Raw genomic sequence first — 26,516 nt, forward strand, 5'->3', positions numbered from 1 at the left:
GCAGCAGTAAAGAAAGAACAGAACCAACATAAGGCCATCGCCAGCGAAAGGACAAAAAAAAAGACCATTCGGTAATTTAATGACATCACCGCAGAGCCAGCGTTTTTGATCGTCATCCGCTCCATCGATCTGTGGCTGGCCCACGGGTGGAATTTTCACACGCTCCAATCGTTTGTGTTCGTTGGCTCCGCTGCACACAGTCCTGTCCAATAAGCATCGCCCCTGCTTCCATGCGGGCCCAGAGGATCATTTTCTTGGTATCCTCAGTTGTCCTTGACAGTCAAAATTTGTAAAAATCAGCAAGAGAGCCCAGGCCAGATTTGATAACAACAGCAACAGCCTCTCCGAATGCAAACCCTATGTCTCAGACGGAGACTTCTAGAAGAGTCAATTGATAGCGACAGCAGCGCTGATACGGTCCGCTTATCGCCAGAGATAAGGGGGGTGGGAAGGGACGAAAGGCGCCCGCACGCGGGTGGCGGTATTTCGGGTATGAAGACATGTAAATTACTTGCGAGCTCATCCACTGGAACCGTCTTCCCTCTGGTTTCCTGTGGATAAGGAGGGCCGCCAGCTAATGATGATGGCGAGAATCCCTTGGGCTCGGAACAAGATGGATGATACAAGGACCCTCAGCGCCCCTTGGGTGGATCCTCAGTGAAAATAATCGATGCACGCAGGAAAATACATCATTTTGGTTGGTAACGATGCGATTTGGCCACCACTGCAACATTCACGCCTGGCCATTTATTAGCTATCAGCTTCCCTCCTTTGTTGGAACTCTTTTATTCTCTATCAGCTTCTTTCTCCCTTCTGAGCTCGTCTTATATAACGACAGCTCCTTCCTCCTTGCCGAGTCCTTCTTTATCCTCACATCTCTCTCCTTGCGGCGGAAAGCTATCTGCGAGTAGTACTTCCGCTCTCAAGTGATATCATCCCTCTATCTTCCCCTCCTCCTTGTCCTTGCAATCAATTGCACTTTTTGTCACAATGCCTCGCTTTGAAGACTCTGATTTCGGCGTCGAAGCGTCTCCCGCCGCTGCTGGTGGCTCTGGTGCCGCTGTTGATGCTCGTTCTCCTAGAGATCGTAGCAGCATGGCTGGCTCTCTACCCATTCCCAACGATGCTGGCAACATCACCGAGATTCCCGCCACCAGAAGCTCCATCAGCGATGCTGCGCAGTTCATGCACAATCTGAGCCTGTCTCCCTCCACCAGAGACCGCCGTGGCTCGCGCAACTCATTTGGCACCTCTCTCCCCATTCCTCGCTCTCCCCGTGTGTCTCGCCTCTCCTCCGTCTACACCGCTGATGCTGCCTCCGTCTCGCGCGACATTCTGGCCTCCCAGGTCCAGGACATGTCCAAGGAGAAGGTTGCAGCTGCGAAGAACATGGCATTTGCTTTCGACATTGACGGTGTCTTGGCGCACGGTAACGAGCCCATTGAGGAGGCCAAGGACGCCCTCCGCATGCTTAATGGCGATAACGAGCTTGGTATCAAGATCCCCTACATTCTTTTGACGAACGGTGGTGGAAAGACCGAGGCTGCCCGCTGCAAGCAGCTCTCCGAGATTCTGGAAGCCCCCATCTCCACCGATCAGTTCATCCAGTCGCACACCCCCATGCAAGCTTTGTCCGAATACTACGACACAGTTCTTGTTTGCGGTGGTGAGGGCCAGAAAGTCCGCGAGGTCGCCGAGAACTACGGTTTCAAGAACGTCGTCCATCCCAAGGATATCCTCGCTTGGGACCCTACCATCTCTCCCTGGAGAGTTTTTACCGACGAGGACCGCGCTGAGGCAAAGCCCCGTGACTTCTCCAAAATCAAGTTCGACGCGATTCTCGTCTTCGCCGACTCTCGCGACTACCAGACGGATTTCCAGCTTATCATTGATCTCCTGCTCGCCGAGGATGGCAAGCTCCTGACTCGCGCCAAGGACCCCGTCGCCTCCCGCATCCCCATCTACTTCTCCCAAGGTGACCTTGTGTTCCCCACCGACCACAAGGGTCCTCCCCGTCTCACCCAGGGTGCCTTCCGCATTGCTATCGAAGCTCAATACAAGGCCTTGACCGGCGTTGACCTTGAGCGTGTTGTCTACGGAAAACCCGAGCGCGCTACCTACACTTACGCCGACGAAGTCCTTCGGTCCTGGATGGGGCAGATTCACAACCAGAATCATCTTCCTCAGAACGTCTACATGGTCGGCGACAACCCCGCTTCCGATATCTGCGGTGGTAACATGTACGGCTGGAACACCTGCCTCGTCCGCACCGGTGTCTTCCAGGGCGGGGACAACGACGAGCAGAACCCTGCCAACTTCGGGGTCTTCCCGAATGTCCTTGAAGCCGTCAAGGCAGCCGTCCGCAAGGAACTCGGCCAGGAATTTAAGATGAAGTGGAACCCCAAAGTCAACCCTGTTCTTCACAGTAACAACTCGTCTGCTGTCGAATAAATGGGTTGCTTCACTTTCTCTACCTCTGAACGACTCTGAAAAGAATGATTGGCGTTTGGTCTTCGCACAACATCATGTCTCCTTTTCTTCAATGTTAGACGGTCACGCATACGGTACTTTCATGTTATGGGATTTCATTCGGGTTTGGACTACTGATATCCATCGTTCCCTTGCCGTGGGATCTTTTGACTACACACTTCCAAGCGAGCAGACTTTGTTCATGGTTAGATAAGGTGTGAACTAGGTTAAATTCCTTTTCTTTTTCTCAAATCATGTGGTCACGATACAATAAACAGACAATAATATTGGCTTTTCAACTTGTCCCCCCCGGTCCAAGCCGTCCCCTCCTAGACTGTAAACAAAATAATAATAGGCATGGCGAAAAAAATGATCATTGAATCGTCAACGAGCCCACCACTCAGTCTGTACGGAAAGCTCACTGCAAAGTAGAGAAGTAGAGAAAAGAGCATATCCAGAGTAAGCGTACTACCCAGTCACCGAAATACTCTCAAGTTACTGTACTGACTCGTCCATCTTCCTGTTAGGCGCCGGCGCCGACCGTCAGAGCAAACCCGAGAGGAGACCGACATGTCCCGACTCGAAGCAGAGTTTTAACAGAGTTCCCGATTGACTTCGCCACGAGTCGGGAGGGATACTCGGCTCCGAAACAAAAACGCGAACCAGGCAACTGCTATCCAGGGCTCGGGCGTGCCGAAGTTAGCTGAGTTTGAAAGGGTCCACGGGTTGGAGCGGGAAATTGGACCCATAGATTGGCGTTGTGGTGGCGTCATGACTCGGAACCGTACTGTGTGCTCGAACAGAACAGAGGAAGGTACTGAACAAACTCCCCTTGGCTGGAGAGAAAATCGACAACAAAATGCCCCGCGGCTTCGGGGACAGGAATGTAGCTTGTACACTCCGCACAGTGATGCGCTGTCCCCAGTTACAACGGTGTACTTGATGCATGTATCTTAACTGTCTCGGAGCCAAGATGCTGACACAGTGTAGTAGGAGTTGAATAGACATACCTGCGCCTCATAATATAAGTGAGAAATAGCATCAAACCCTCAATCACTTGGACCCAAATCTTACATCGTGCCGTTGTCTGTTCATAGCCGAGTCCCTGCGGCTTTCCTGGTTCCGTTCCATTTGTTACCAGTGTTAACTTCTGGTGATGACTTGGAGAACCGATATTGTTCTGACCATTTCGACGAGCAGTGGATGTTGTGCATCTGGTTGCTGCAGCCAAAGGACTCTGCAGTGGTATCCTCTGGCCTCTCGCGCTTCGAATATCGGGTAATGAAACCAGTGCTCGCAACCTCCCATACCTCTCTGTATTTATTAATTGATCAGACGCCAGGCAGACAGTCTGTATTCAAACATCTTTAGTACAAACGCATAAAAAAGAGCCACCGGTGAAGAGCGATTCCCAGCTCACCTTGAGCATTGGCCTAGAACAATACATTGAAGAGCACAAAATGCATGCGCGAGAAAGGGTGACTTAGAAGAAAACCATCGTCGACAGGTAACTAGCCCATGGAATTTAAACAGAAAACAAAGAAAACAGCAAACGCCGGGAAATAGATGGAAATGCCACCTTGTTTGCATGGGCCTGCCAACATGCATGCTTGGAAGCAACCCTCCTGCTACAGCAAGCCGGGATGCTAGAGCAGGTTGTTCCCGAGGTCGGTAAGAGTCAGGCTGGTCTGCCCAATGAGAGCCTGTTCACGAGCGAGCTCACGGGTTGGGGCTCGGGTAAGAGCCGACGCTGCACGGATGATTTCGTGTAGTACTGGGACGATTTGCGCTCCATCTGTAGCGTGCCAGTTCAGCTGCATAGTATGCACCTGAAACAGTCAGTACACTACCTGGAATATCACCAATAAGGGATCCTCTTACATTGCCGTGCAGATCGATGTGCATGAAATCCCATATATCGGAGTCTGTTGCGATCCCATAGATCGGGATCCTAATATGGCCTGCCTCGAGACGAGCGCGTTGAATTAGGGCTAAGAGCTTAGAGGTATCCACGATATACAATATTCCCCGAATCTCGGCAATTGACTTACCCATATAGGTGATGACCTGGTATCGGCCGCCAAGGAGACCAGACTTCTGTTTGGCCTTGACCACCAACAAATTCGTCTCCGCTTCGCTGGGCTGTCCATACCAAACATTATAATCCATGCGGCCGGTAACCTTCATAATCACCAAGCTGTCTAGCTGGTCGGTTGGGAGGATGTAGCTAATCCCCGCCTCGGAACCCATCTAGAGATCCTTGAGGCTCAGCGTGCTGTCTGCTGAAGGCCGCTTGTCCTTGCCATTGCTGACTTCATATTGGCCGGCTTTATCTTTGATAGTATTGAGAACATCGACATCGAGGAGGACAGTATCGATAAATAGCCTGACGCTACTTTGTTCCTCTTCGCAAGACTGAAAACACGGGCAATCTGCTCGACGGTAGTTTCTGAGCATGTCAGCCCCGTCGACCAAACCAGGACATGGATTCGGACTTACTTAAGTAGGCTGAGACCCGATAAATAAAACTCTGACGGCTTCACCCTCCAGTAAGTATCAGGATCCTTGTCATGTTTGACTCCAAACATTGTGTACACCTCGTCCATATCAATTGCAGTCACGGCCAGGTTTTCAAGACCCTTTCTGTGGCTTCCAGGAAATCGGTTTTGGGACTTGAGCTTAGTGTCTTGGAAGAGCTGCTCCAGCGAGCTTTAAACTTCTCGCTGCAGACTACGGTTTGCTGCTGCAGCTCTTTGTAGCCGTCTTTAAACTCAACAAGGAACTCCATGCTGTCGAGGTTGTATGCTGCGGTATATACGGCCAAGTTATCTTTGAATGTGTTAGAAAAGGATATGGTAAGCTGGGGAAGTTTGATGAAAATGTTGTTGAGCGAGAAAGGGAAAATTCTGACAAGGAGACACCCTTAATGTGCTGACCATCTGGGACCTCGAGTGAATGTATTTCATCCATTTCTGAAACCTTGCCTTGTATTGAATCCCATGTCTTGCTAACTGTAACCACTCAAGTGGCCACAAGCCTTTATTCAATTCTACATTTTTATACATTATCTTCACTGCAAAATTCACGCCAGCCCTTGTAAGCTTGAAAGGGCCAGTGTTCAAAGTACGTAAACTATCTAACACTCCTTTCATCCTCAGGTTGGAAAATTGAAAGAAACCCAAACCCAGAAACAATGCGCCTTGATCAAACATGATACCCAGATTAAACACCATAAATACAGCCCAGCTACTTTATACTCCTGGTTCATGGGTGTATATATATGTCCCTTCGTCGTGGGCCAGACTATCCAGAGCCAACCAATTCTATCTTTCTATCACTACTGTCATTAACAAACCACCTACACAGCTGCTTCTGGTATATATAACACCAACATGCCATCTCCGGGCCCCTGCCTCATCGTCCCGCCTATAGTAGAGGCCAACGGATACGGACGCTTCTGTAAGCCGCCACGAATTCTCCCCCTCCCCGCGTCTACAAACATACTAACCTCTCTTCTATACACCACTCAGTCCCCGACAGCGCCGAAGACTTCGCATTCAACCACTTCCACAAGAACTACTTCTCGCGCAGATCAGAAGTCCGCGCCTACAAGGCCGGGTACGAGAAAGCTCGCAATTCACTCCCCAAGCCCGACAGAAAAGGCTACGACGAGTGGAGCGCCGAGCTGTATAACGAGGTAAAGAAATATGTTATGTATGCCCCCTGCGCGCGGTTCCGTGATCCCCGGCGCGTCCCCCTGTTTACGCAGTATGCTATGTGGCTGAATTTTGTGGAGAATCATGGTGGGGTGAGGCATGCCGTTAAGAATCGTTAGTTGGAGCCCGACGGTCTCGAGGGTAGTCGGCGGACTTGTATGGTATCCTGCTGGTTGGGGTAGCGTGGTCTCGCTTGCTTGCCATTGTTTCTCTCTAGGATTTACTCGATGTATACACTCTCGTATGAACCGAATGATAGACAAAATGATTGTTCATTGGTAGCCAGATCCAACATATCGCTGACCTGCCAAAGTACCGCACAGCCGTTGTCCGGCTTGTCGTCTCTTCTCTTCTAGTCGTTGTCCTTACACAGACGGATTCGTAGGAAATGGTTACGAGTCATTCCCAGCTCCCGGAACCATTCCTGTAAACAAATAACCTTGACTCCTCTATTGAATCTAGACCTCTCCAAATCCGTGTCCGAATATAGCGATTCCTGGAGTCCCTTGATATGGCCAAAAATAAGGGTGTTGGTCATCTCCTATCCTCGATGGTCTAACGGTCATGATTTCCGCTTGTCAATCTCCAACTGGAGAACAAGCGCGGGAGACCTGGGTTCGACTCCCAGTCGGGGAGATACATTAACTTTTTTTTTTTTACCCACCCGTCTTTGAGAGGACGTTTTGCCCTGCTATTGGCTTTCATCTCGCTGCGTAAAGAAAATGGAACAACGCCCGTTGGGTTTGGCGCAGCAACAGCCAAGATTCCGGCCCCAAGCACAGGTGGGGATCGAGAAGCTGGCATCAACATGGCTCATGATGAGCAGGCGATGTCAGCATATTCACTCGTACTGAGAAGGAGCTTAAAAGGCCTTTTGCGGCAATAATCCGTGGATGATTCATGATGTCTCTTATGCTGCTCCCCACTTCGTCGGGGGTTAATGGGTTCTTCATGGCAACTCAACGGAGGAGTCGGACGAGAATGGCAGGCCACGGCCACAAGAATGCGGCAGCCATGCTGTCCCATATAAACATGGCTGAATCCCTGCGTGAATGAGACAATACATTTGCAATTGCAGCTCCAAAACTACTACATCAACTATGGGCTTGGAATCAAAGCCTGTGTTGGCGCCTGCATGGTAGGATGTAGGATGTAGGATCTCCCAAGCATCACAGGATAGTATCCTCGGAGGAATCCAGGCTAACTTGCTAGCCAGTTCATCAACAAACTCGGAAACCCCCTCCTTATGCCCGGTACAACAGTGGGCGCCCTGAACGACAATGACAACGCTAACATCCAAAAACTCTTTGCAAAATACACTCTACCATCGCCGAACCCCACCGTCAAAACCCAAGACGTCACTCTCATAGATGGCGTCTGGGTGCGGATCTATACACCCTCAATAATATCCCCGAAGTCACCAGCGAGCACTGGGATCAATAAGCCCTCCAACGTGACGGTCTTCATCCATGGCAGGGCTAGATAATGGGCAGCATCGACCACGAGGACGCTGGCGTGCGACGAGTCTGCGCGGCCACCAAGAGAACGGTCGTGAGTATCAGGTACAGACTCGCACCGAAATACAGTTCCCCGTCACGCTTGAGGACTGTCTGCACGCGACCCTGTGGACGCTGGATCATTTCACCAACTCAATTTGCTCCGTCATGCTGATGGAGTGGGTCCGCGGGGGCAAACATCGCCTTTGCCGTCGCGCTGAAGCTCCTCGACGCTGGGATGGGCAATAAATTCAAGGTCGTTCTTGCCCTCGTCCCCGCCGTCATCCATCCAGATGCTGGACCTGTCAATAAACGAGATAAGTTCATGGCATATGAGGACAATGCAGTTACGACGGTGGATACGCTCGCTGCGATGAAGTGTTTCCTGGAGAGTTATGGGCCGCTGGGGGAGGTTTATTTTTCTTCGCTATTGCATCCGAGATTAAGGGAGTTGTAGAAAGTTTATATTGTTGAGTATGGCGCTGATATGCTCAGGGATGATGCGCGGCTGATGAGGGATACGCTTGAGCAGGAGAGTTTTCCTGTGAAGCACGATGCTTATGCTGCGTTCCCGCATTACTTTTGGTCGTTATCCTTCGAAGTTTTTGGGGAAGCATTCGTAGGCGTTTCATCAGAATATGTTCGCAACAGTACAGTGGTTACATGAGTGATCACAATCTATATTTATATGGAAATTGAGAGACATCCAATGTTATCTTGACATCGGGTCGCGGTATCGTAGCGTCGACGGTCCCATAACTTCTGTGTAATTTCGGGGAATGGTAATCTACGTGTGAAGCAAAAAAAAATCGGGAATTGGGCTTGCAAAAAAGACTCTCCCCGACTGGGAGTCGAACCCAGGTCTCCCGCGCTTGTTCTCCAGTTAGAGATTGACAAGCGGAAATCATGACCGTTAGACCATCGAGGAATGGTTACGATTAAGTGTTCCAAATTTATAACTAATAAACAAGGCCGCGAATATTTCAGGAAGCCTTCCCTCGACCTGAGTATAAACGCTCCGACCTCGCCTTCAATCGTGGGGAAATCGAGTTTTCGTCGATCTGCCGCTGAACTGTTGGGGAAATGAGCTGCCAAGATGACACGCCAATTGGACCCTATTCCCGGGGCAGGACGTGGTACACCGAGTAAAGTCGGCAAGCTGACTCTTCTCCCCTGGCGGCGTCATTAGCTGTGATATCTCTTATCAAATGTCTTTCCTGGGTCCTTAAGGGTGGCAATCCCTGATGACTTTGCTCCAATGTTTGCTGCACTGCTTCATGCAGAGGCTTGACTGAGAACAGCAACAAGGAAAACAGACGACCATCCCGAGGTCATGTATATCTCTTTCTTGCCGTCTTTGGAAATACTGTTTATCTGAAAGATAATTTCTTGTTAATACACATTAGTCAGAGAAGAGTCCTAGTTATCAACAAATACTAGCAATAGCCTTAGTACGGATTCGAGAACAATCTTCGCCCCTGTAGAATTGCTGAGCTTCACTGCAACACTCTGTATTCCTGGTGGCAAGTCCAGAGTGTAACGAGCGCCGGAGGCTGCCTCCGGATGGCGATGCAATTTAATTATATTCGGATGGAAATCTATTACCATTGAACCACCAAGCCGTCTCTGGATATTGAGGGAGCTGCATTACCCTGTTTTCATCGCTGTCCCAATCGTTTTAATTGACATTGAGGACGATTAAGACACAATGGCACTGTGATGCTCCGAAAAGCTTGACTACAACGTGAGAGTCACAAGACCCGTAAATCCTTCTGTGAATCCTCGATACAATCCTGCCTTTCCCATCCATATTATCCACTGTCTTACCTGGTCCGCCATCCCCTTTTATCAGTCAATCTTGCCTCTGTTTTATTTCTCTTCATCATGCGAACCTCGCACGCATCTTACACGAGCAACCTGCCTTATTACTGACCCCTGGTCCTTTCTTAATACTTTTCTCGAGAACGGCACGCCAAAATGGCTCCCAACAAACTTGTCACTGTTTTCCGGCCACAAATAAGGCCCTGGAGCGTCTCGATAAACTGTATAACCGTAACATCCACCAAAAGGCTACGACTAGTGAGTAGCAGGAGTACCTAGAGGCCATTGGCCTGATGCGAACTTTGTCCGAGAAGAATGTCTCGAGCCTTACGACACTGGACTTTCAGTCCGACATGCTCGAGGCTGTGTTTGGTACCAGGCAAAGACCTCTGTCGTCCATGCTGGAAATTACGCGCAACGAATAAATACATATCTATCCCCATCCCCTTGGGTAAGTCTGGCCGCTCGCTGCATGAATCTACTAATCGTGCTGATTAGCCTGCCAGGGCTTGTGCTGGCAGATTTCGAGAGAGCCACCCGCCGGTCGAGGTCGAATGAGGCACTCATGAGGAGTCGTCTGGATGTCATGTTGTATCTCACTCTCGCCAACGCGCACCGCAGTGCCTACAGCGGTGACAATCTCATCACCCCTGCCATCGAACAACATATGGAGGAGGTATCATAGGCCCCAGAAAGGCACATATCCCAGAATTTGATGTACGAAGGCATTCGTCGCCATCTCAACGGCTTTATGGACTACACTCTTTGGTGGGGGAACAGGGACGACCTGGAGACAAATCAGGTCATAGTGGAAGCAAAGACCAAGGGTGCTGCCAACCAGAGCCGGGGCCAGGCTCTGGTATCCATGTGTGAGTGCTCTGATTTCTCGTCGATTCTCTTTTATCTCCTCTTGAATCATATGTCCAGGTCAATGTTCTCTAACCAGTTTTGCCTCTTAGCTATGGTTCACGCAGCCCGGAAGAGGGCCGGCAAGCGGGACTGCCGAGTCTACGGAACTGGCACGGATTCGTACGAATTCTTTTTTTTGGCCCTTGACAACAACTCGGTCTGGTCCCAACATTACGTCATGTGTTACACTACTCGCGACAAAGTCGAAATCATAAGCAGAATCGCAAAGATCATCCGGGAGGCGGCCGCATTGGTGCCGACCAGTACCAGGTCCAGTCTTGAGAGCTCTAACAGCGTCAGCAGCAGGACTGGCTGCGTCATCAGTGATGTCGAAATGAAGGATGTTGAGGAGGAAGAGGAGGAAGAGGAGTACTAGTAATGGACCGACTTTGCCGCGGGACCGTCGCCTGTTTTGTCGAATGTAAGCATGGGAGCCTGGATAATGAGGCATCTCGGAAAGTGGGGACCAGATTTTGAGCGGAACGGAGCTTCTGGGGTGTTTCATCTCCTTGCTCATGGGTCTTAGTTTTTGCCTTTGCTTGAGAGGTTACACTTTCATGGGACATTCTGATTCAATGATACCCAATTCGCTTTTGATTAATTGCACAATATGATGTAGCAGCATTCGCTGGTTGTGACTTTGGAGTCGTGAATATTACTACAATCGGACCTAACATATACCACCAATGGCTGTGGTGGTCGCTTTGGAGCAGTCAGCTAGTGGCATTCACGTGGTCAATACACATCAAATCCTAGAAGAGTGAGATACTTTCATTTTGCCGGAGTAGGTGAATTAAAAAATGGTTTACATATACTAACCCTGCCTTGCAATACCCCCACCGCGGGTCAGTCTGGGGCTCCGCCTCTCGTTCTGGCAGTTGAGTACTACTGAGTCCACGGGAATGATACATATCGAAGCCCACCCCTCCCCCAAGCGTTAGCCACAAATCTCCAAACTATGCCACCTCCCAATGTTGTCCTCAGGTATGACAGCTAGGGTTATAAGGAGCATGTGACCTGTCACACGTCAGTTCATGAGAAAGGCCTTGGCTAATGACGTTAAAAATGAATTCGTAGTGGCACAAATCCTCGATGGTCTAACGGTCATGATTTCCGCTTGTCAATCCTAAAAGGAACAAGCGCGGGAGACCTGGGTTCGACTCCCAGTCGGGGAGAATTTTTTCCCTCTCACTTGGGAGCAGTTCTCCCCAACGATGCAAGGGTGTTCACTGGAGCACAGTGCACAGATGAGTGATAATGCGGTAGTTCCAGGGTTGTCTTGGAATTGTGCTTTCACGGATGACCCTCACAATTCATGATCATGCGAACCCTCAATACAAAATACATCCTTACTTCCCATCCGGGCCGGATCAGAGGCCCCCAAATCGAAAATGGTCTCGGTAAATTGCGACCCGTGAGATGAGTACGGGTAGGTCTTTTGAGTTTCGCAGCTTCTGTATGCACTGAAATTCGGCGCTAGAATGGTATGAATGGACGCGGCTATCCAGCATCTCTAGCCATTTGGCGCTGTGAGGATGGTCTACGTTCTTTGGTCTTCGACGGAACTTGACAAATTCCTGGAGGTCTTCCGTTGCACTCTCATCCATGCTGCGTGGAATAATTGGAAAAGTCCCTCCAGTACGAAATTTCTCATTCAGAAAGTTCTAGAGAAAAAAGTTTGCATCAAGAACATCCACAGGGTGGTTTCTTCTGCCGTGGCGTTTCTATTTCACTGTTTGAGGGCACCCAGCGTACGTAATTTCTCTGAGGCGGGAATACTCTCATTCAGTGTCTGGGTACACTGTACCAAGGTCTAGACTTTTCGCCGAGATCAGGAGACGCTCTGTATCGTCTGCATCTAATATATTGCCCACGCTCTCGTTTGAGCCGTGAACAGCAAGCGCAAGGTGTGGGGATTCGTGTATTTCCATATAATCGACTGTTTGGAGGTTTCTCGGCAATATCGAGCTGGGATCTGTGAATAAACTCTCGGGGTCCATTTGATCATCCCGACATACCAGACTATCAGGGATCCAAACGCAGCAATGCAACGCAGAAATTCCCATTGGTCACGCCTTGTGGAATAGAACCTCCTCCCTCGAAGCAGTTGTACCTCCAACAAAAGCTGGGCTAGCTTGAAAACCCACGCCCTGACGTAGAACCTAGGGACGCGATCATTGCCGGTCATCGCAACAAGTCTCTCGCGGTCGAAGACATTCTGAATCTGTAAGATTTGGTTTAGCTTAGCGTTCGAAATCTGCATTGGCTGTGTTAATAACCGCTGGAATGTTCCGTACCCTGCCGGAGTCTGCAGTTTCTGAAGGCTCAGCCTAAATCCTTCGAAAACCATGCTCGAGATATCGATATGCTAGCATCGCAGAGAATGGAATAAACACTTGACCGCAGGATTTGATTCAGAGATAGCATTCACGGGGTCTTCATATGACTTGGCGGGGTTTGCGTTTTGTAGGTCAATTGCCTGCGTGTGTAAGTTATAGCATTGTGAAGTGGGTATCAAGCTTGTCCTTCTATGTTTTGCCATTCTGCTTATGGTATATTGACCACGATTCACCAAGGATTTCGAAAAGTATTTGGGTTGTGCCAGGATATTCAAAGCTAATACTTCTTGCTGTTAACAGAAAATTCTTTTTTTCTCTCCGTGCTGTGATAGTAGTTGACTCACAAAGCCCTGGCATTACTATTCATCTGACTGTTGACATGAGCTAAGGTTTGAGAAACACACAACATAGAAAGCCCGACCTGCAGAAACCATGGTTGTTGAGTTCTAAGTTACTCGCATTTGTTTTCTTTTTTGCCTGGTCTCTATAGAAGCCCTATGTCTTGTTATAGAGTCATATACGGTAAAATTTAAGGCAGGATCAACCTTCTTCCTCGATGGTCTAACGGTCATGATTTCCGCTTGTCAATCTCCGATGGAGAACAAGCGCGGGAGACCTGGGTTCGACTCCCAGTCGGGGAGGCTACATTTTTTAATTTTTGTCCTAGGCACACGAAGATGATTTTTATTTTATAGAGACCTACAGGTAAATGTTGCTGGGTTGGATGGGCCAGGCTGCCCGAAGAACGGGACGGAATCGAAACAGGAATGTGGCTGTTTTCACCTGACAATCAAAACCCTTCGTTATTGGAAACGCGAACTTTTTCTCTACACCCACACTCTAATCTCTATTTACCGGTGCACCCTGGCGTATTACTTCTTATCTCTTTACTCCATCTCAATAGTACCAGGCGGCTTACTCGTATAGTCGTAGCAGACCCTACACACGCCAGGCACCTCGTTGACAATCCGCGTCGACACCCTGGACAGGAAGTCATATGCAAACGGGTAGGGGGTAGCCGTCATGAAGTCCTTTGTGGAAATCGCGCGGAGGAGGATGATGTTCGCGTACACGCGCTTGTCGCCCATGACGCCGACGGCGCGCGACGGGTCAAGGGCTGCGTAGGCTTGGCCGATATCGTCGTATAGACCGGCTTCGCGGATCATGGAGATGAAAATGTTGTCTGCTTTGCGTGCCATCTCAACCTTTTCCTTGGTTACTTCGCCGAGGACGCGGATGGCGAGACCAGGGCCTGTGGTTGTTAGTTAGGTTTGGGAAAAGAAACGGGCGGGGATTTTGGGAGCTTACCAGGGAAGGGGTGACGGCCGACCAATTCAGGAGAGATGCCAAGTTGACGACCAAGTTCACGGACTTCGTCCTTGAAGAGCTCGCGGAGGGGTTCAATGAGCTTGAGGCCGTGGCCGCGCATTAGGCGCTCTGCGATTCCGCCGACGTTGTGGTGAGTTTTGATGGTTTCGGAAGGGCCCTTGAATGAGATGCTCTCGATCACATCTGTATGGCTATTAGAAGCGGGTATCGCAAACGACTGATTCCTGGAACTCACCAGGGTAAAGCGTGCCCTGAAGGAACCACTCGACTTTCCCGACATTCTGGGCTTCGATCTTCTTGGCCTCGTCTTCGAAGACGTCAATGAACTTTCCTCCAATAAACTTGCGTTTCTTCTCAGGGTCTTCAACGCCCTTCAATCCGGCGAGGAATTGCTCCCCGGCATCAACAACAGTCAAGTTGATGCCCAGCTGCTCCTGTAGGACCTCCTTTACCTTCTCACACTCATTCAATCGCATGCATCCATTATCCACTAGAACGGCGTGGAATCGGTCTCCAATGGCTTCTGTCATCAACTTTGCAGCAACAGTGGAGTCGACACCACCACTGACAGCACCTAGCACCTGACCGTCCGGACCAACTAATGAGCGGATCCTCGCAATCTCCTGACCAATAAACTCCGCCATTGTCCACTTCTGTTCAGCACCGCATATACCAACCGCGAAGTTCTTGAGGAGCTGTCCGCCCTGGGGTGTATCTGGAAACCCGTCAGTATCCACATACTCCCGTCCGTGAAAGTACAAACTCACGAGTAACTTCAGGGTGGAACTGAATTCCGTAAATCGGATCCGACTTATGGGCAACGGCTGCATACTCTGAGTTCTGTGTAGTGCCGATAGTATGAAACCCCTCAGGCAGGTTACGAAGCTTGTCACCATGTGACATCCAAACGGTCATATCACCCTCAAGCCCCTCAAACAGCTTATCGACGTGACCGCCAAACTTCGTAGCTTTCAGGTCGGCGTGGCCGTATTCCCTTGCCGTTCCTGCAACGACATTGTCCGCGTGCAGGCGGTGTGCGAGATCTTGGAGGCCATAGCAGATACCCAGAATGGGAACGCCGAGCTCGAAGAATGCTGGGTCGGCGTGGGGAGCGTCCTGTTCGTAAACAGAATAAGGACCGCCGGAGAAAATGACACCCTTGGGCTTCCATCCTAGATCGGCGAGCTTCTGGGTGCAAGGGAGCATCTCGGAGTACACATTGATTTCTCGCAGGCGGCGGGTGATGAGGTGGGTGCTAGCGCAAGATACGTTAGCCTACGGTTCCGCACAGTGAAATTGAGATTCGGATATAAGTTAGCATACTATTGGGATCCGAAGTCCAACACGAGGATCGTGTCGAACGTGTTATGGGGGATGGTGTCGGTCGCCATGGTAGGGCTCGATGTGACTCGATTCGAGGTTTGTCGGACGGTAACTGATCAATGATGGCTAATCAAATTTGTGAGAAGAGTATCATTTAATCAGAGAAATCATATACACTGGAAGAAAACCCTGATCCGGAGACCGAGTCGTGACTCAACTGATAAGAAGCTGGCCGAGAAGGAAAAAAAAAAGGCGAGGAGCCGATTCTGCCGATTCACGGTGCAGCAATTGGTGGAGTCACTCACCGCTCATCAGAGGGGTTCATGATCTTATCTGATAAGATGAAGATCAACCATCCCCACCAGACAGTTGGAGTAAGTGGCCTGCCTGGGCCCGGGGGCATTCAGCAGAGGCTCGGTATAGGGACATTTCGGGCCCAATGTGCAACTAGCCCTTTTGCTCTTACATACTATCTACAAGGCGGGCGTCAAGCCGTTCGTGCAAGGAATCAACCTCGTTGATCGAGATCGAGAGTCCAGCAGCCTTCCTCAAGAGCAAATCTACTACAAAACTGCAACCACTGTCTTCGGCAACCTGTACCGCGGTCTTGCCCTGCCCGTTTTTTACGTCTATATCGGCGCCACAGAGCAATAAGCGGGCGACTATCTGAATGTCACCATACGACGCTGAATAGTGCAAAGGTGTCATTCCAGTTTCATAGATTCCATTTAGGTCTGTTTCGAAGTTGAGCAAAATTTTCACGGCTATTTCCATGGCCCGCAAGTTTTTTTTTCTCAAGTAGTAGCTCACGCAGTATGGTTCGCTGCTGGAGAATTTCACTAGTACCAGTCGCATGTTCGAGAAGTTCTTTTACTCTAGCACACATTGGGGCGATATAATCTTCTGTTATTGCCGCGGGAATAATGCGGAAAATTGAATTAGGGCCGAAAAGACACGCCCACAGTGGGTGATTCTTGGGAGTGTCCGAGTGAGGACTTGCAGCCCATTCCAAAATCATACGAACGATCTTCGAACTCCCGGTACTGGCGGCGTTGAACAGGGCTGTTCGACCCCTGCTATCTTTTGCATTGACCGGCGCGCCCAGCGACAATAGAGGCTTAATAATATCTTCATTGCCGCCAATCGCTGATATATGGAGTAGGGCCTCTCCCTGTTCGTTAGCTCGACAGAGGCTGACGCCACTTTCTTTGAGAACAGCTTTCACCATACCCTCCTTCAACCAGCGCATCGGGAGCTCAAACAGATATGTGACGGGGTCAACCGCGTCAGCATAATCACCACTCTCGTCGCGTATTGAGTGCGGTACAAGTTGTAGGAATTCTTGGTTCGTGCTGTCCCGCCCACAAACCGCGCAGGCCCATACGGAGTCGAGTGTTGGGTCACCCAGCGGGAGAACATATCCTTGGTCCAAGACCAGACGGAAAACCTCCAGTCCGCCGATAGCGGCAAAATGAAGTGATTTCCACGTCGGTCTAGAGGTAGAGTGGATGTTTTTCCATCGATGCAAACGACCCCAGGTGCGGCGTAAATCCGCACCTTTGGACAACAGCCACTGTGCAGCCGCTAAATGGCCTTGTGCCAAGGCTAGGTGGAGGGGTGTTGGTTGATCACTTCCGGGGAGAGGGTCCAAGATCGCACCAATCGATATGAGGAATTTCATGGCCTCCAGCTGGCCCCCATAGTTCGCATGGAGGAGCGGGGGCCACTCATGAATCCAAACACGTCCGGACTTGTTGATGTCTGCTCCGAGCCGTACCGCTTCTTTTATCAGTGCTTTATCGCCCCCCTGGGCCGCTATACAAATCAAGCGATCCATGTTTCCAACAGTATCGAGCGTAAACTCGCGTGCAACTATGAGTTGAACGATATCAAGATGATCGTGTGTCATTGCCAAGCTAAGCGGTGTTACCCGATAATTGTTGTTGCATTTCGGGTCACCACCATATTCAAGCAAGAGACGCACAATACGAAGCCTGTCGCGGGGTTTGCCGTGCTCAATAGCGGCGTAAAGCGCCGTGCTTCCCCGCGCATCCCCAGCGTTGACGATAGCTCCTCGAGATAGGAGCGTTTGCACTGCCCAAGGCCAGTTGGCATTGACAGCCATGTGCAAAGGCGTGTCCCTTACCCCATCATACATGTTGACGTCGACACCGCAATCCAGTGGTAGCGACATGATCGACTTAACCTTGGGAAGTGCCGCCAATTAGAGGAGAGAAACGCTTGAGGTTGCGGAGAGTAGTCCCGGAAAACCAGGGTCTCTTCTGTCCAGAAGCTCGCGGACAACCATCTCCTCCTCGTTCCTCACTACCAATATCAAAGCATCGACTTTATCCTCGGGGGTAGCTCCATGGTTAAGAAGTAATCGCACGACATTGAAATTTCCGCTAACAGCGGCCAATTCCAAAGCCGATTGCTCATGCCGGTCTGACCATGGTACTTCCATGAGGGCTCGATATTCTGACTCGCGACAATATTCAACCCCTCTGTCCAAGAGGTAAGCGACGACGGAAACATGGCCCTTCTGTGCAGCGAGCTTCAATGCTTCATATCCTGCGTGGTTGGAAACCTCGAATTTGAACTCATCAACCAGTTTCTGTATTGCAGCCAGAGAGCCTCCTCGGGCTGACTCGCGGAGTAGTTGCCTTTTTGCGGCATCCGAAATCAGTTCCGGCTTCCCAGAGTTTCAAGTTCAGACACTGGTGGAATATCTTGCATTTCCGAACCAGGTTGTTGAGATGGCGAGGGTCTCGGTACTCGTATATGTGGAGGTGGATGTTTTCAGGGAGGTCAACGAGGGAGAGCATGGTGCGGGGAAGTTCTGCGTTGTTGACTGAGGTCGGCGATCTCGTATGTTTCAGAAAGAAGGAGCGCTAAAGCAGAAGCGGAAAACCGAGCTGCAGCAGGAATCGAAATCTGGAATGCAACATCAAAGATTACCTCGCGATCAGTGAGGAAAGAACGCCCCTGAACCAACATTTCTTGCGCTCACGTCCTTCCAAGCCGGCCAATCCAGCAATAATGACCATACCAAAGTCCATCACTCACCACATCCCCTACGACCCCGCCGACATTGAAGTCGTCGCGACGCGTCCACAAAAAAAGATCGAAATCGTCGAGCCAGACCCCGCATGGCCGGCCGCATTCGCCCTCATTGAAGCACGGATTCAAGCCGCCTTAGACAAAGATAATCTCCTCTACATCCAACACGTTGGGAGCACCAGCGTCCCTGGCCTCCCAGCAAAAGCCGTAGTTGACGTCGATGTGGTTGTCCCCGACCCTACAGCCGAAGATCGCTACGTTACCGCGCTGGAAAGTGCCGGCTTCCAGTTCCTCCACCGCGAGCCCAAGTGGTACAACCATCGCTTCTTCCATTGCGAGGAGCCCTACGCTAATGTCCATGTTTTTGGACCCGATAGCGCTGAGGTTGTGAGGCACAGACTCTTTCGGGACTGGCTCAGGGACCCAAAGAATGAACGTGATAGGGAGTTGTACGCGGATGTGAAACGGCAGGCGGCAAAGGCTAGTCGGGAGGCTGGCGAGACCGTGATGGATTATAATGACCGGAAGGAGCCCGTTATTAGGGAGATCTTGAAAAGGGTGTATGAAGCTCATGGCCTGCTGGTGCACAAGACTCCTAATTAATTTATCGGAGGTAGGGCATTGGCGGTTTGAGGAGGAAAGGGTAGAGGTCCGTTCCGATACCTGTACAAATTGGTTCCGTTCGAGTTCTACTCCATGTGTATTTCCCGCTGTCGCACTCCTGGCACTTTGAATTCCTAGCACTAAATTCAAGCGCGTGTGAGGCCCAGAAGGGATTGTACCATTTTTCAATATACTCTCGTCTTTGACAAATGAACGAAATGCGAGATTGAGGCTGAAGTACAGAAATCAGATATGGCGGGATTGAGTTTTCGCCAAGCTTGGGGAAGCAGCGAATCCAGCTTGGGGAGCGACGAGTCAAGACGTTTTGTGAGCTTGCAAGAGCGTGGATGCGGCGATCTGCGGTCTTGCAAGCTCACCAGTTTGACAGGAATCTCCGGAGAGTCCACGTGATGATGTGAAGGTAGGTAAAACATCATCTACCTCGTTGAGCGCCTCAGTTGTTTCCTGGAGCATGTGAGGGAGTAGAGAGTCACTCAATGACACGAAGCTTAGCTCACGGAAAGGTCGCATGGCGCAATAAATTGGCAAATTTTGACATAAATGGCGCGTTCCCTCTCTCTCGTTCTTCCACGTTAATGGGTAAGAGATGAAAGCGCCAAATGAAAGTTCCTGTTGGATCCAATGGGCGGAGAAGGCTTGAATGGGCTGAGAAAGAGCTTTTGTTCGCAAGGATGGATGGGATGCCAAGATCTGTGACTGAGACAAAGTGCACGTCTGTCCTCCAAGTTGTGTGCCATGCCGAACTTTCCCGATGGGGCATGACACATCGAAATCTCGCTGGAGATGCGAGGCAGAGGGGAAGAGATTCAGGATTTCCCCTGGTGCGGATGATGTGAATCGATTTCCCGCTTGTTGTGAACCTGTGGGCCATACAGGCTCCGAAGAAAGTTTTCCACGGGAAATGCAGAATATCCGCTGTGTCAGGAAAGATGGGGCGGGCTCCAGGGCTGGCGAAGCAAGCGACTTGGGCGAAGGAGGGACATCGCCCGCTCCGTCAATCATCGTCGTCCAACTTTCCCCGGACTTGCATGATCAGCAACCCCTGGGAACAAACTTTTCCTGTCTTTTCCTCTTTGGGCGCACATGGGAACAGGCCTCCATTCTGACTGGGCCCAGATCGCTTCCAGAACCTCCGACAACCGCCTCCCATCCGGGTTCGGCACACACCCCGAGAAGCCTGTCGGCTCCTCCGAAGCGTCACGGGATCCCGCTGCGGAACAAATGACGAGCGGGAACGTAGTAACTGTTAGGTAAGGACTTCGCCTCCTGGTATTCCTCGTACACCCGGCCGTATTAAACAACATTTATGAGAGCTGAAAATAAGGGGTAAATTGGTGGAAACGACGGAGAATTGGTACTGGAGAGGGAAAACGAGGTCCCTGTGCAAATCGCAGACGAACAAATGTCTTCAGGAGGAAGGAATTGACGGAATATTGCTCGAGGAGATCAAACGTTTCAATACAGCGCTGTCCGCAGTACACCGCCAAGCAGGGAACTCTGACAGCTTCTGGTCACGGGGCTGCGGCGGCGGCTTTCCATTATGTCATAGAATGCACATGGCGATCCATCAAAATGAACAGCTCAACAGGCTCAGGTCAAGTGCTTCAATGTCCAGAGTGTCAGGAGTGAGTTTGGGCCTTGGAAGCCTTCATCATCTGACCGAAGTCCCAGCTCCGAGACGAGAAAAGTCTGAGAGAGAGCAAATCACTTTCTCCCATTGATATCCTCCACAGGACATCGAAATTAGATCATGCCGGAGAAAAGCAAAAAATCGCCTCCTTGACAGCGGGTCAAATCATCGTTGGGAAGAACTGCGCTAGCCATGATGCTTGGACATACAACAAGAGGAACTACAAATGAAGTTGGGCGTTTCGGATCGAGCTGTTGACGACTCGAGCCTTGGTCTTTGTTGAGTCAGAGACGAGTCGAAACAGTGCCACTCCTGGAGAAGAAGTTGTTTTTTTTTGTCGCCGCATTCAGTCATTCATCTCTGGAGTTTTCGCCTCCAGAGGAAATAATAATCAAAAAGAACTTGCTCCGACATTCTTCCCCTCATCATCTCAGAGGCAATTTCCAAGGGTCTTTCAAGCAGAACCTTAAACAGCCCTCCAGCTCCTCCTGCCACAACCTGACCACGTTCCCACCAGAGTGATTTCACTTACTTCATAGAAACCTCACTTTCCTGCAGCTTCTCCCACGCCATCCCCTCTCATCCATCTTCCCTCCTCCCATCTGCTCTGGCGCCCTCACGCGTCCTTCAACCGCACGACGATCTTGTTTGTCATTTTCTGGCTTTTTGGAACCATCCTTTTCAATAGTGCATCCAGTCGGAGCGAGCCTTTGTTCCGTCTGCCCCAATTTTGTGACTAACAGCTTCACCTGTCCCCTCACGCTGCTGTCTTGACCCCTCTTGTCTGTTGCGACCTGCCTGGGAGTGGAATCTGGGGAAGGAAAAAGCTTTTCCAACCCCTGGCCTCTTCCCACCACTCGATTTTCCTGCAGCTTCCCCGGTTTTCGATTCGTTACACTTCTAAGAATTTACTGCAACTTGCATATTCCCTGAGAGAGGCCGCGATCCGCCTATATAGAGGCCCGACTCCAGCTTCTCTCCACCATGTCCGCCGCCACAACCTCTTCGTCGGCCCCCATCCACAAGCCGTCTCTCTCGTCCGCTCCTCTGAGGGATACCTCGCCAGCCGCCCATTCTCGCAACTCATCGCCTCACTCCACATGCTCCTCTTCTAACCGGTCCAAGGCTAGCAGCCGTCGTGAGTCGTTTGGTTCCATCAAAGAAGACGTTGACGGTACGGACCCCCTCGTCCTCGCCTACAGAGATGTGGTTGGATGATGCCAGCTGTAGGTACACGCCCGGTCGGTTACGTTGTCTCTAACGTTGGCATACAGGAATCGCACAGTCATTTGTGGATACACACGTTGACCACCAATTCCATAAAGAGCGCCTCAAGCCTGACCAGCTGGACATGCAACACACTCCTGAGTTCTGCTGCCCATGCGGAGGCTTCCTCGGATGGAAGCAGATTCGCTTGGGTGGAAAGAGCCTTAGCAAGAGTTACAGCGATCTGCGGGCTCTTGGAAATGCAGGTACCCGCGGCTGGGCTTGGGAGCCAACTCCCACCAACGCAACCCCTGCCAGCACTACGCCCAAGCCGAGCGAAAAGAGATCAGAACCGGGATCATCCCTTTTGGAGAAGCTCCCACCGGAGATTCTTGGTATGGACACTTCCATCCCCAACTCTGCCCTCCCATCTAACCCATGGACTAGATCAAATCATATCACACCTTGCATTGGACGTTCCTCCGAACGGCTACACTCCCCGAAATGTGGATTTGGTCTCGTGCCTCCTCACCTCAAAGACATTGCACGCGGCAACGCTTAGCGTGTTGTACAGGAATATGACGTTCCCACACTCTATCATTTTCTCTAAGGCCCTCCATCACATGTCGCAGTATCCAGCGTTGGGCACGCTAGTGCGTCGTCTTGACTTTTCCCATTTCACTTCCGTTGGTTTGGGGCGGACGAAGCAGATGAATTCTGAAATCCAGAATCTAACATCCAGCACACTCTTGAATTTCTTGAGCCTACTACCGAACCTCAAAGAGTGCCTGCTCCAGGAGCATCTGGAGGGCGATCTTAGTTTGGAAGTAATCGTCAAGCTGCTCACCGGCCTGCCTAACTTGCACGCCATTGACTTTTGTGGCAGCTCTTCCTCGTCCTTCTCGGCTCTTTTCCACGAGGCTCTAACTTTTGGATCTGGATTGCCTCTCACTCTCCCGAACCTTCGGCGAGTCTCCCTCCACGAATGCAGTGGCATCCAACCCTCGTCCTTTGAGGTTCTCCTCCCGCGTTTAGTCAACTTGACTCATCTCGATGTCACGCATACCCAGATCAGTGAGGATGCATTGTTTTCCATTCCAGAGACGGCGAAGCTTACCCACTTGAGTCTGTCACGATGCATCCGGCTTCGCGGTCCACGTGTTGTGGAGTTTTTGGCAACGCACCCGGCTGTGTGCAATTCATTGGTATTCCTCAACGTCATGACCGATGCCTCTCGGTATCGCCTTTTGGAGGAAGAAGATGTACACCGTTTGCTCCCAAAGCTTCCGACCACGCTTCGCTCCCTCAATATTGGCGGCGCCAAGGTCACCTCAGCCCATACCAAGGCTCTAGTTCCTTTGACCAAGCATCTTGAGGAGTTGGGTTTAAGCTCGGCAGATCTATCCGCCCAGGACCTTAACTGTTTCTTTGCCCCGCCTGAGCTCGCTGGCGACAACGCGTCGACTTCGGAAGCTTCGTCGTGGGTACCATCTACGCTTTGCTACCTTGACCTTAGCAAGATATCGCGGCTATCAGTTGGTGTTGTTTTCAACACCAATTCATGTTTGCTGCTCTCTAAGCAGAGTTATCCGCTTCAAGTCATTGAATTCAGTGACAAACTTATCACCCCACTCCGCGAGAAGCCCAAGAATACAAAGACTTCACCCGACTGGACAGTTCGTGAACTAGGACGCCGGGGTTGGTATGTGCGTGACCCCGCATCCATGCCTAGTGTTGAAGTTGATGACGGCTCCCGCTCTTGGAAAATGGGAGCCAGATGGTGGGGTATGAGAAAGATACCCGTTGCTATTGGCGATGTGGGTGGACTCTATGGACACTACATGTTCAAGAGGTAAACAGACCGGCAAATGGTCTTATTTTTATTTTCACTTTTGAAAATGAGTTGGCGTTATACCCTTCTATTCTTGCGTGTCCTATTTATTCCTGCTTCTGTTTCGTTTTGGTGGGATTCTTATCTCCGTTTTCAATCTCCAAAGCACAAAAGTGAGCGGCTTTCTTTTCACGTCATGATCAAGCATGGGCTTTTGTTTTGGCTGCATAACGGAAGCAAAGTTCATTGCGGGCGTAGGGCATATTTGATGTTAGCTAAAGTATTTGGTATCTGTTTGATGAATAGCTTTGGTTGCTGGTTTCTCTCATCTTCGCTCCAATGTAGCATAGCTTCAGTGTGGATTAAAAACAAGGCTGAGTAGTGTTAATGCCATATTACTTGGATTGAATGAGACCCTAAGATTTCTTAATCCCAGAGTCGGCGGTTGGAGCTCTCAAGAGACGGCAAGGAAAAGTCTGGCCCTGTCACGTGCCATAGCCTTGAACATCTTCCAAATTCTCAGCTTCTCTGACACGATCCCGAAGTCCCACAAGCGCACCTCTTGTCTTGAAGGCAGTTGACCTTCCTCAACCCTCACCCAGCTCCTGCACTGGGGTTTCTTCCCTCCCGATGGGTGGATCTCTCTACGCCGCCCAGGACAGTGGACGCTGTCGAGTTCGACCGCGATGGCACCTCCGAGTGGCTCGGTGGCGTACAAGAAGAAGGACGGCACCCTGACGATGTCGGCGGACGGTCAGTCGGTTTCGTGGATTCCAGCAGCGGGCGGTGCATCTGGCACAATTACAATATCTGTGGCTCAGATTACGAGTATGTTTGACCCTCATACTCGATGCCTTGGTCGAAGGGAAAGGAAGCCTAACAACAGATTATAGATTTACAACAGACTCCCGCGAGTAGCCCGAAAGTTATGCTGAAAATCTTAGTTAATCCTCCGAAGAATTCTTCTGCGACATCCGAACCGTACATCTTCTCGTTTACCGCCGGCGCGAACGCCCGGGCAGAAGCGGACGCTATTAAAGATGCTCTCAGTGCCGCGATACAAGCAGCAAAGTCCGCGCAAGCGACTCCGGCTTCTGCCGTACCCACTGGAGAAGGAGGCGGCATGTCAGCGGCTATGGCAATGGCGAGCGCTGTTTCATCCATGGGACCAGGAAAGAACTGGTGGGATGATGATAAACGGCTCAGAACTGATGTCGAGCTGCAGCAGTCGCTGCTGAAGGCGGATGCGAATTTACAGAAGATGTTCATGGAGTCTTTGCATACAAAACCGGAAGCATTATCTGCGAGTCAGTTCATGTCGCAGTTTTGGTCTACACGGCTGCACCTCCTGCGCGCGCATGCTATCGAGCGATCACAGACGCGGGGTTCTTATAATGTTCTATCAACGTTGAAACCGCGGACGGAAGATAGTGTGACCAAGTTGAATATCAGCAAGGAGCAAATCCAGCTGATCTTTAGTCAGCATCCGCTTGTCAAGCGGGTGTATGATGAGAATGTTCCAAAATTGAGTGAATCACAGTTCTGGTCACGGTTCTTCCAAAGTCGACTGTTCAAGAAACTGCGTGGAGAGCGTATCTCTGAGACAGATGCGACAGATGCGGTTTTGGATAAGTACCTCAAGGCAGACGAGTACGGGAACCTGCCGCGTGATATTAGCGTGCCTCATTTCCTCGACCTGGAAGGAAACGAAGGACATAACAGCCAGCGCCGGGGGAACCGCCCGGACTTGGACATGAGGCCCTCAGCCGTGGAGAAGGTGCCCATAATTCGCACACTAAACAGTCTAAGCGAAAAGATCATGTCGAATGTTGCCCCCGCGGATAGGGCTCCATCGGCACCCGTGGGGAACTTAGACGATGGGACATATGACGAGCTTCAGCTACGCGATTTACGCGGAGACGAAGAGCAGAATCATGTGCTTCTGAATATACGAGACCAGAGCCGGTTTTTCTCGGCGGCAAAGTTTGCAGAAGACGAGCAAAAGCGATTGTTCGAGAAGCAGGATCCCGAGCTGATATTGAAGAATTTACGTACCATGCTTGAACGCAATTTCGGCGACGACGGTTCGGCACCACTAGGTAAGCTGGTCGACCCGGAGGAAGACGACGAAGAGGAGGACTCTAAACCCAGCTCCCGGACGTACCGGTATCTCGCATCCAAACAGATCCTGGACGTCATTAAAGAACGTTGTGCTCAGGCACAGGTTTCGGCAAGCTCCGACACGTATGGATTGACCACTGCTCTTTATGACCGGCTAACCCTCACACACGCTACGACCACCGAATTTCTGCACCAATTCTGGCAGGCATTCTTGTCCGGAAATCCGGACCGTGCAACGGAAGTGGCGTCTCTGGTTGAGTCGCTGAACCGCGCAATGGATCGCATCACCGCCGTCGCGAAAGATGCAGAGGCAGAGCGCCAGGTCGAGGTGAACAAAACCAAGCAGCATGCGCGCGAGGTGCTACAGGCGACGGGGAAGAGGCTGCGGGTGAATTTAGACAGTATACCAGGTGGAGAGCAAGCAGTGAAGCGTCTTTTGGGTCCGACGATCCGGGCATTGGAAACAGCCCTGGTACGGTATAAGGAGGCGTTAGCTGAGGAGACCAAGAATATAGATCCCAGTAATAGCTAGCCAATTAACGAATTTAACTCTATGGATCACCCTAGTCTCCCACTGAAAGAAACACTTTAGTCTCGATGATTCTTCAGCATCGGCATGCCGAGGCTCATTCTCCGAAGCCT

At 50.7% G+C, this 26,516-nt stretch overlaps 12 protein-coding genes and 4 non-coding genes across 16 annotated transcripts; 9 read left to right on the forward strand and 7 right to left on the reverse strand.

Annotated features, from left to right (window-relative positions):
- The first annotated feature begins 502 nt into the window (after positions 1–502).
- Positions 503–2,774, forward strand: BJX67DRAFT_355041 (phosphatidyl synthase). Its single transcript, XM_071029270.1, has one exon. The coding sequence runs from the start codon at positions 991–993 to the stop codon at positions 2,449–2,451; it is 1,461 nt and encodes a 486-aa protein (XP_070885507.1). The 5' UTR covers positions 503–990; the 3' UTR covers positions 2,452–2,774.
- Positions 2,775–4,115: 1,341 nt separating this feature from the next.
- On the reverse strand, positions 4,116–5,057 carry BJX67DRAFT_381764 (uncharacterized protein; the record flags this gene model as incomplete). Its single annotated transcript, XM_071033075.1, has 4 exons — positions 4,116–4,298; positions 4,351–4,719; positions 4,783–4,918; positions 4,969–5,057. The coding sequence occupies 4 exons, from the start codon at positions 5,055–5,057 to the stop codon at positions 4,116–4,118; spliced, it is 777 nt and encodes a 258-aa protein (XP_070885508.1).
- An 804-nt stretch (positions 5,058–5,861) lies between these two features.
- On the forward strand, positions 5,862–7,671 carry BJX67DRAFT_381765 (uncharacterized protein; the record flags this gene model as incomplete). The annotated part of the gene is made up of 3 exons (XM_071033076.1): positions 5,862–5,928; positions 6,000–6,277; positions 7,402–7,671. 3 exons carry the CDS (start codon positions 5,862–5,864, stop codon positions 7,669–7,671), a joined length of 615 nt encoding a protein of 204 aa, XP_070885509.1.
- Positions 6,730–6,821, forward strand: BJX67DRAFT_t59. The gene has a single exon. It is a non-coding gene; the product is annotated as a tRNA-Asp (tRNA).
- Positions 7,672–8,517: 846 nt separating the features above from the next.
- Positions 8,518–8,609, reverse strand: BJX67DRAFT_t62. Its single transcript has one exon. It is a non-coding gene; the product is annotated as a tRNA-Asp (tRNA).
- A 1,675-nt stretch (positions 8,610–10,284) lies between these two features.
- Positions 10,285–10,846, forward strand: BJX67DRAFT_129958 (uncharacterized protein). The gene is made up of 2 exons (XM_071024532.1): positions 10,285–10,371; positions 10,462–10,846. Exons 1-2 carry the CDS (start codon positions 10,368–10,370, stop codon positions 10,785–10,787), a joined length of 330 nt encoding a protein of 109 aa, XP_070885510.1. The 5' UTR covers positions 10,285–10,367; the 3' UTR covers positions 10,788–10,846.
- Positions 10,847–11,497: 651 nt separating this feature from the next.
- Positions 11,498–11,586, forward strand: BJX67DRAFT_t60. The gene has a single exon. It is a non-coding gene; the product is annotated as a tRNA-Asp (tRNA).
- A 447-nt stretch (positions 11,587–12,033) lies between these two features.
- On the reverse strand, positions 12,034–13,226 carry BJX67DRAFT_355047 (uncharacterized protein; the record flags this gene model as incomplete). Its single annotated transcript, XM_071029271.1, has 3 exons — positions 12,709–13,226; positions 12,430–12,635; positions 12,034–12,379 (listed from the first exon to the last, which is right to left on the reverse strand). Coding segments are annotated over exons 2-3 (353 nt in total), but the record flags the coding sequence as incomplete, so codon positions are not given.
- Positions 13,227–13,300: 74 nt separating this feature from the next.
- BJX67DRAFT_t61 lies at positions 13,301–13,391 on the forward strand. The gene has a single exon. It is a non-coding gene; the product is annotated as a tRNA-Asp (tRNA).
- A 25-nt stretch (positions 13,392–13,416) lies between these two features.
- On the reverse strand, positions 13,417–15,620 carry gua1 (GMP synthase (glutamine-hydrolyzing)). Its single transcript, XM_071024533.1, has 5 exons — positions 15,403–15,620; positions 14,847–15,334; positions 14,315–14,794; positions 14,059–14,262; positions 13,417–14,002 (listed from the first exon to the last, which is right to left on the reverse strand). Exons 1-5 carry the CDS (start codon positions 15,468–15,470, stop codon positions 13,638–13,640), a joined length of 1,605 nt encoding a protein of 534 aa, XP_070885512.1. The 5' UTR covers positions 15,471–15,620; the 3' UTR covers positions 13,417–13,637.
- A 497-nt stretch (positions 15,621–16,117) lies between these two features.
- BJX67DRAFT_381769 (ankyrin repeat domain-containing protein) lies at positions 16,118–17,596 on the reverse strand (the record flags this gene model as incomplete). Its single annotated transcript, XM_071033077.1, has 1 exon — positions 16,118–17,596. One exon carries the CDS (start codon positions 17,594–17,596, stop codon positions 16,118–16,120), a length of 1,479 nt encoding a protein of 492 aa, XP_070885513.1.
- Positions 17,597–17,626: 30 nt separating this feature from the next.
- Positions 17,627–18,227, reverse strand: BJX67DRAFT_381770 (ankyrin repeat domain-containing protein; the record flags this gene model as incomplete). The annotated part of the gene is made up of 2 exons (XM_071033078.1): positions 17,627–18,094; positions 18,147–18,227. The coding sequence occupies 2 exons, from the start codon at positions 18,225–18,227 to the stop codon at positions 17,627–17,629; spliced, it is 549 nt and encodes a 182-aa protein (XP_070885514.1).
- Positions 18,228–18,334: 107 nt separating this feature from the next.
- On the forward strand, positions 18,335–19,223 carry BJX67DRAFT_130006 (GrpB family protein). The gene has a single exon (XM_071024535.1). The coding sequence runs from the start codon at positions 18,442–18,444 to the stop codon at positions 19,063–19,065; it is 624 nt and encodes a 207-aa protein (XP_070885515.1). The 5' UTR covers positions 18,335–18,441; the 3' UTR covers positions 19,066–19,223.
- BJX67DRAFT_129999 (uncharacterized protein) lies at positions 19,208–20,495 on the reverse strand. Its single transcript, XM_071024534.1, has one exon. The coding sequence runs from the start codon at positions 20,086–20,088 to the stop codon at positions 19,381–19,383; it is 708 nt and encodes a 235-aa protein (XP_070885516.1). The 5' UTR covers positions 20,089–20,495; the 3' UTR covers positions 19,208–19,380.
- Positions 20,496–21,339: 844 nt separating this feature from the next.
- BJX67DRAFT_388534 (Leucine Rich Repeat domain protein) lies at positions 21,340–23,778 on the forward strand (the record flags this gene model as incomplete). Its single annotated transcript, XM_071034376.1, has 3 exons — positions 21,340–21,890; positions 21,991–22,317; positions 22,370–23,778. The coding sequence occupies exons 1-3, from the start codon at positions 21,701–21,703 to the stop codon at positions 23,776–23,778; spliced, it is 1,926 nt and encodes a 641-aa protein (XP_070885517.1). The 5' UTR covers positions 21,340–21,700.
- Positions 23,779–24,297: 519 nt separating this feature from the next.
- On the forward strand, positions 24,298–26,434 carry BJX67DRAFT_355053 (TFIIH subunit TFB1 family protein). The gene is made up of 2 exons (XM_071029272.1): positions 24,298–24,581; positions 24,647–26,434. The coding sequence occupies exons 1-2, from the start codon at positions 24,440–24,442 to the stop codon at positions 26,404–26,406; spliced, it is 1,902 nt and encodes a 633-aa protein (XP_070885518.1). The 5' UTR covers positions 24,298–24,439; the 3' UTR covers positions 26,407–26,434.
- Positions 26,435–26,516: the final 82 nt, after the last annotated feature.

The sequence above is a fragment of the Aspergillus lucknowensis genome, assembly GCF_044049455.1.
Source record: "Aspergillus lucknowensis strain CBS 449.75 chromosome Unknown BJX67scaffold_24, whole genome shotgun sequence".
Lineage (NCBI taxonomy): Eukaryota > Fungi > Ascomycota > Eurotiomycetes > Eurotiales > Aspergillaceae > Aspergillus > Aspergillus lucknowensis.

Coding starts and splice junctions, on each gene's coding strand:
- BJX67DRAFT_129999 (XM_071024534.1), bottom strand. CDS start 20,088: ATGATTGACGGAGCGGGCGATGTCCCTCCTTCGCCCAAGTCGCTTGCT.
- gua1 (XM_071024533.1), bottom strand. CDS start 15,470: ATGGCGACCGACACCATCCCCCATAACACGTTCGACACGATCCTCGTG. Junction 15,335..15,402: donor TTGGACTTCGGATCCCAATA/GTATGCTAACTT, acceptor ATCTTGCGCTAG/CACCCACCTCATCACCCGCC. Junction 14,795..14,846: donor GTTCCACCCTGAAGTTACTC/GTGAGTTTGTAC, acceptor ACGGGTTTCCAG/ATACACCCCAGGGCGGACAG.
- BJX67DRAFT_355041 (XM_071029270.1), top strand. CDS start 991: ATGCCTCGCTTTGAAGACTCTGATTTCGGCGTCGAAGCGTCTCCCGCC.
- BJX67DRAFT_130006 (XM_071024535.1), top strand. CDS start 18,442: ATGACCATACCAAAGTCCATCACTCACCACATCCCCTACGACCCCGCC.
- BJX67DRAFT_355053 (XM_071029272.1), top strand. CDS start 24,440: ATGGCACCTCCGAGTGGCTCGGTGGCGTACAAGAAGAAGGACGGCACC. Junction 24,582..24,646: donor ATCTGTGGCTCAGATTACGA/GTATGTTTGACC, acceptor AACAGATTATAG/ATTTACAACAGACTCCCGCG.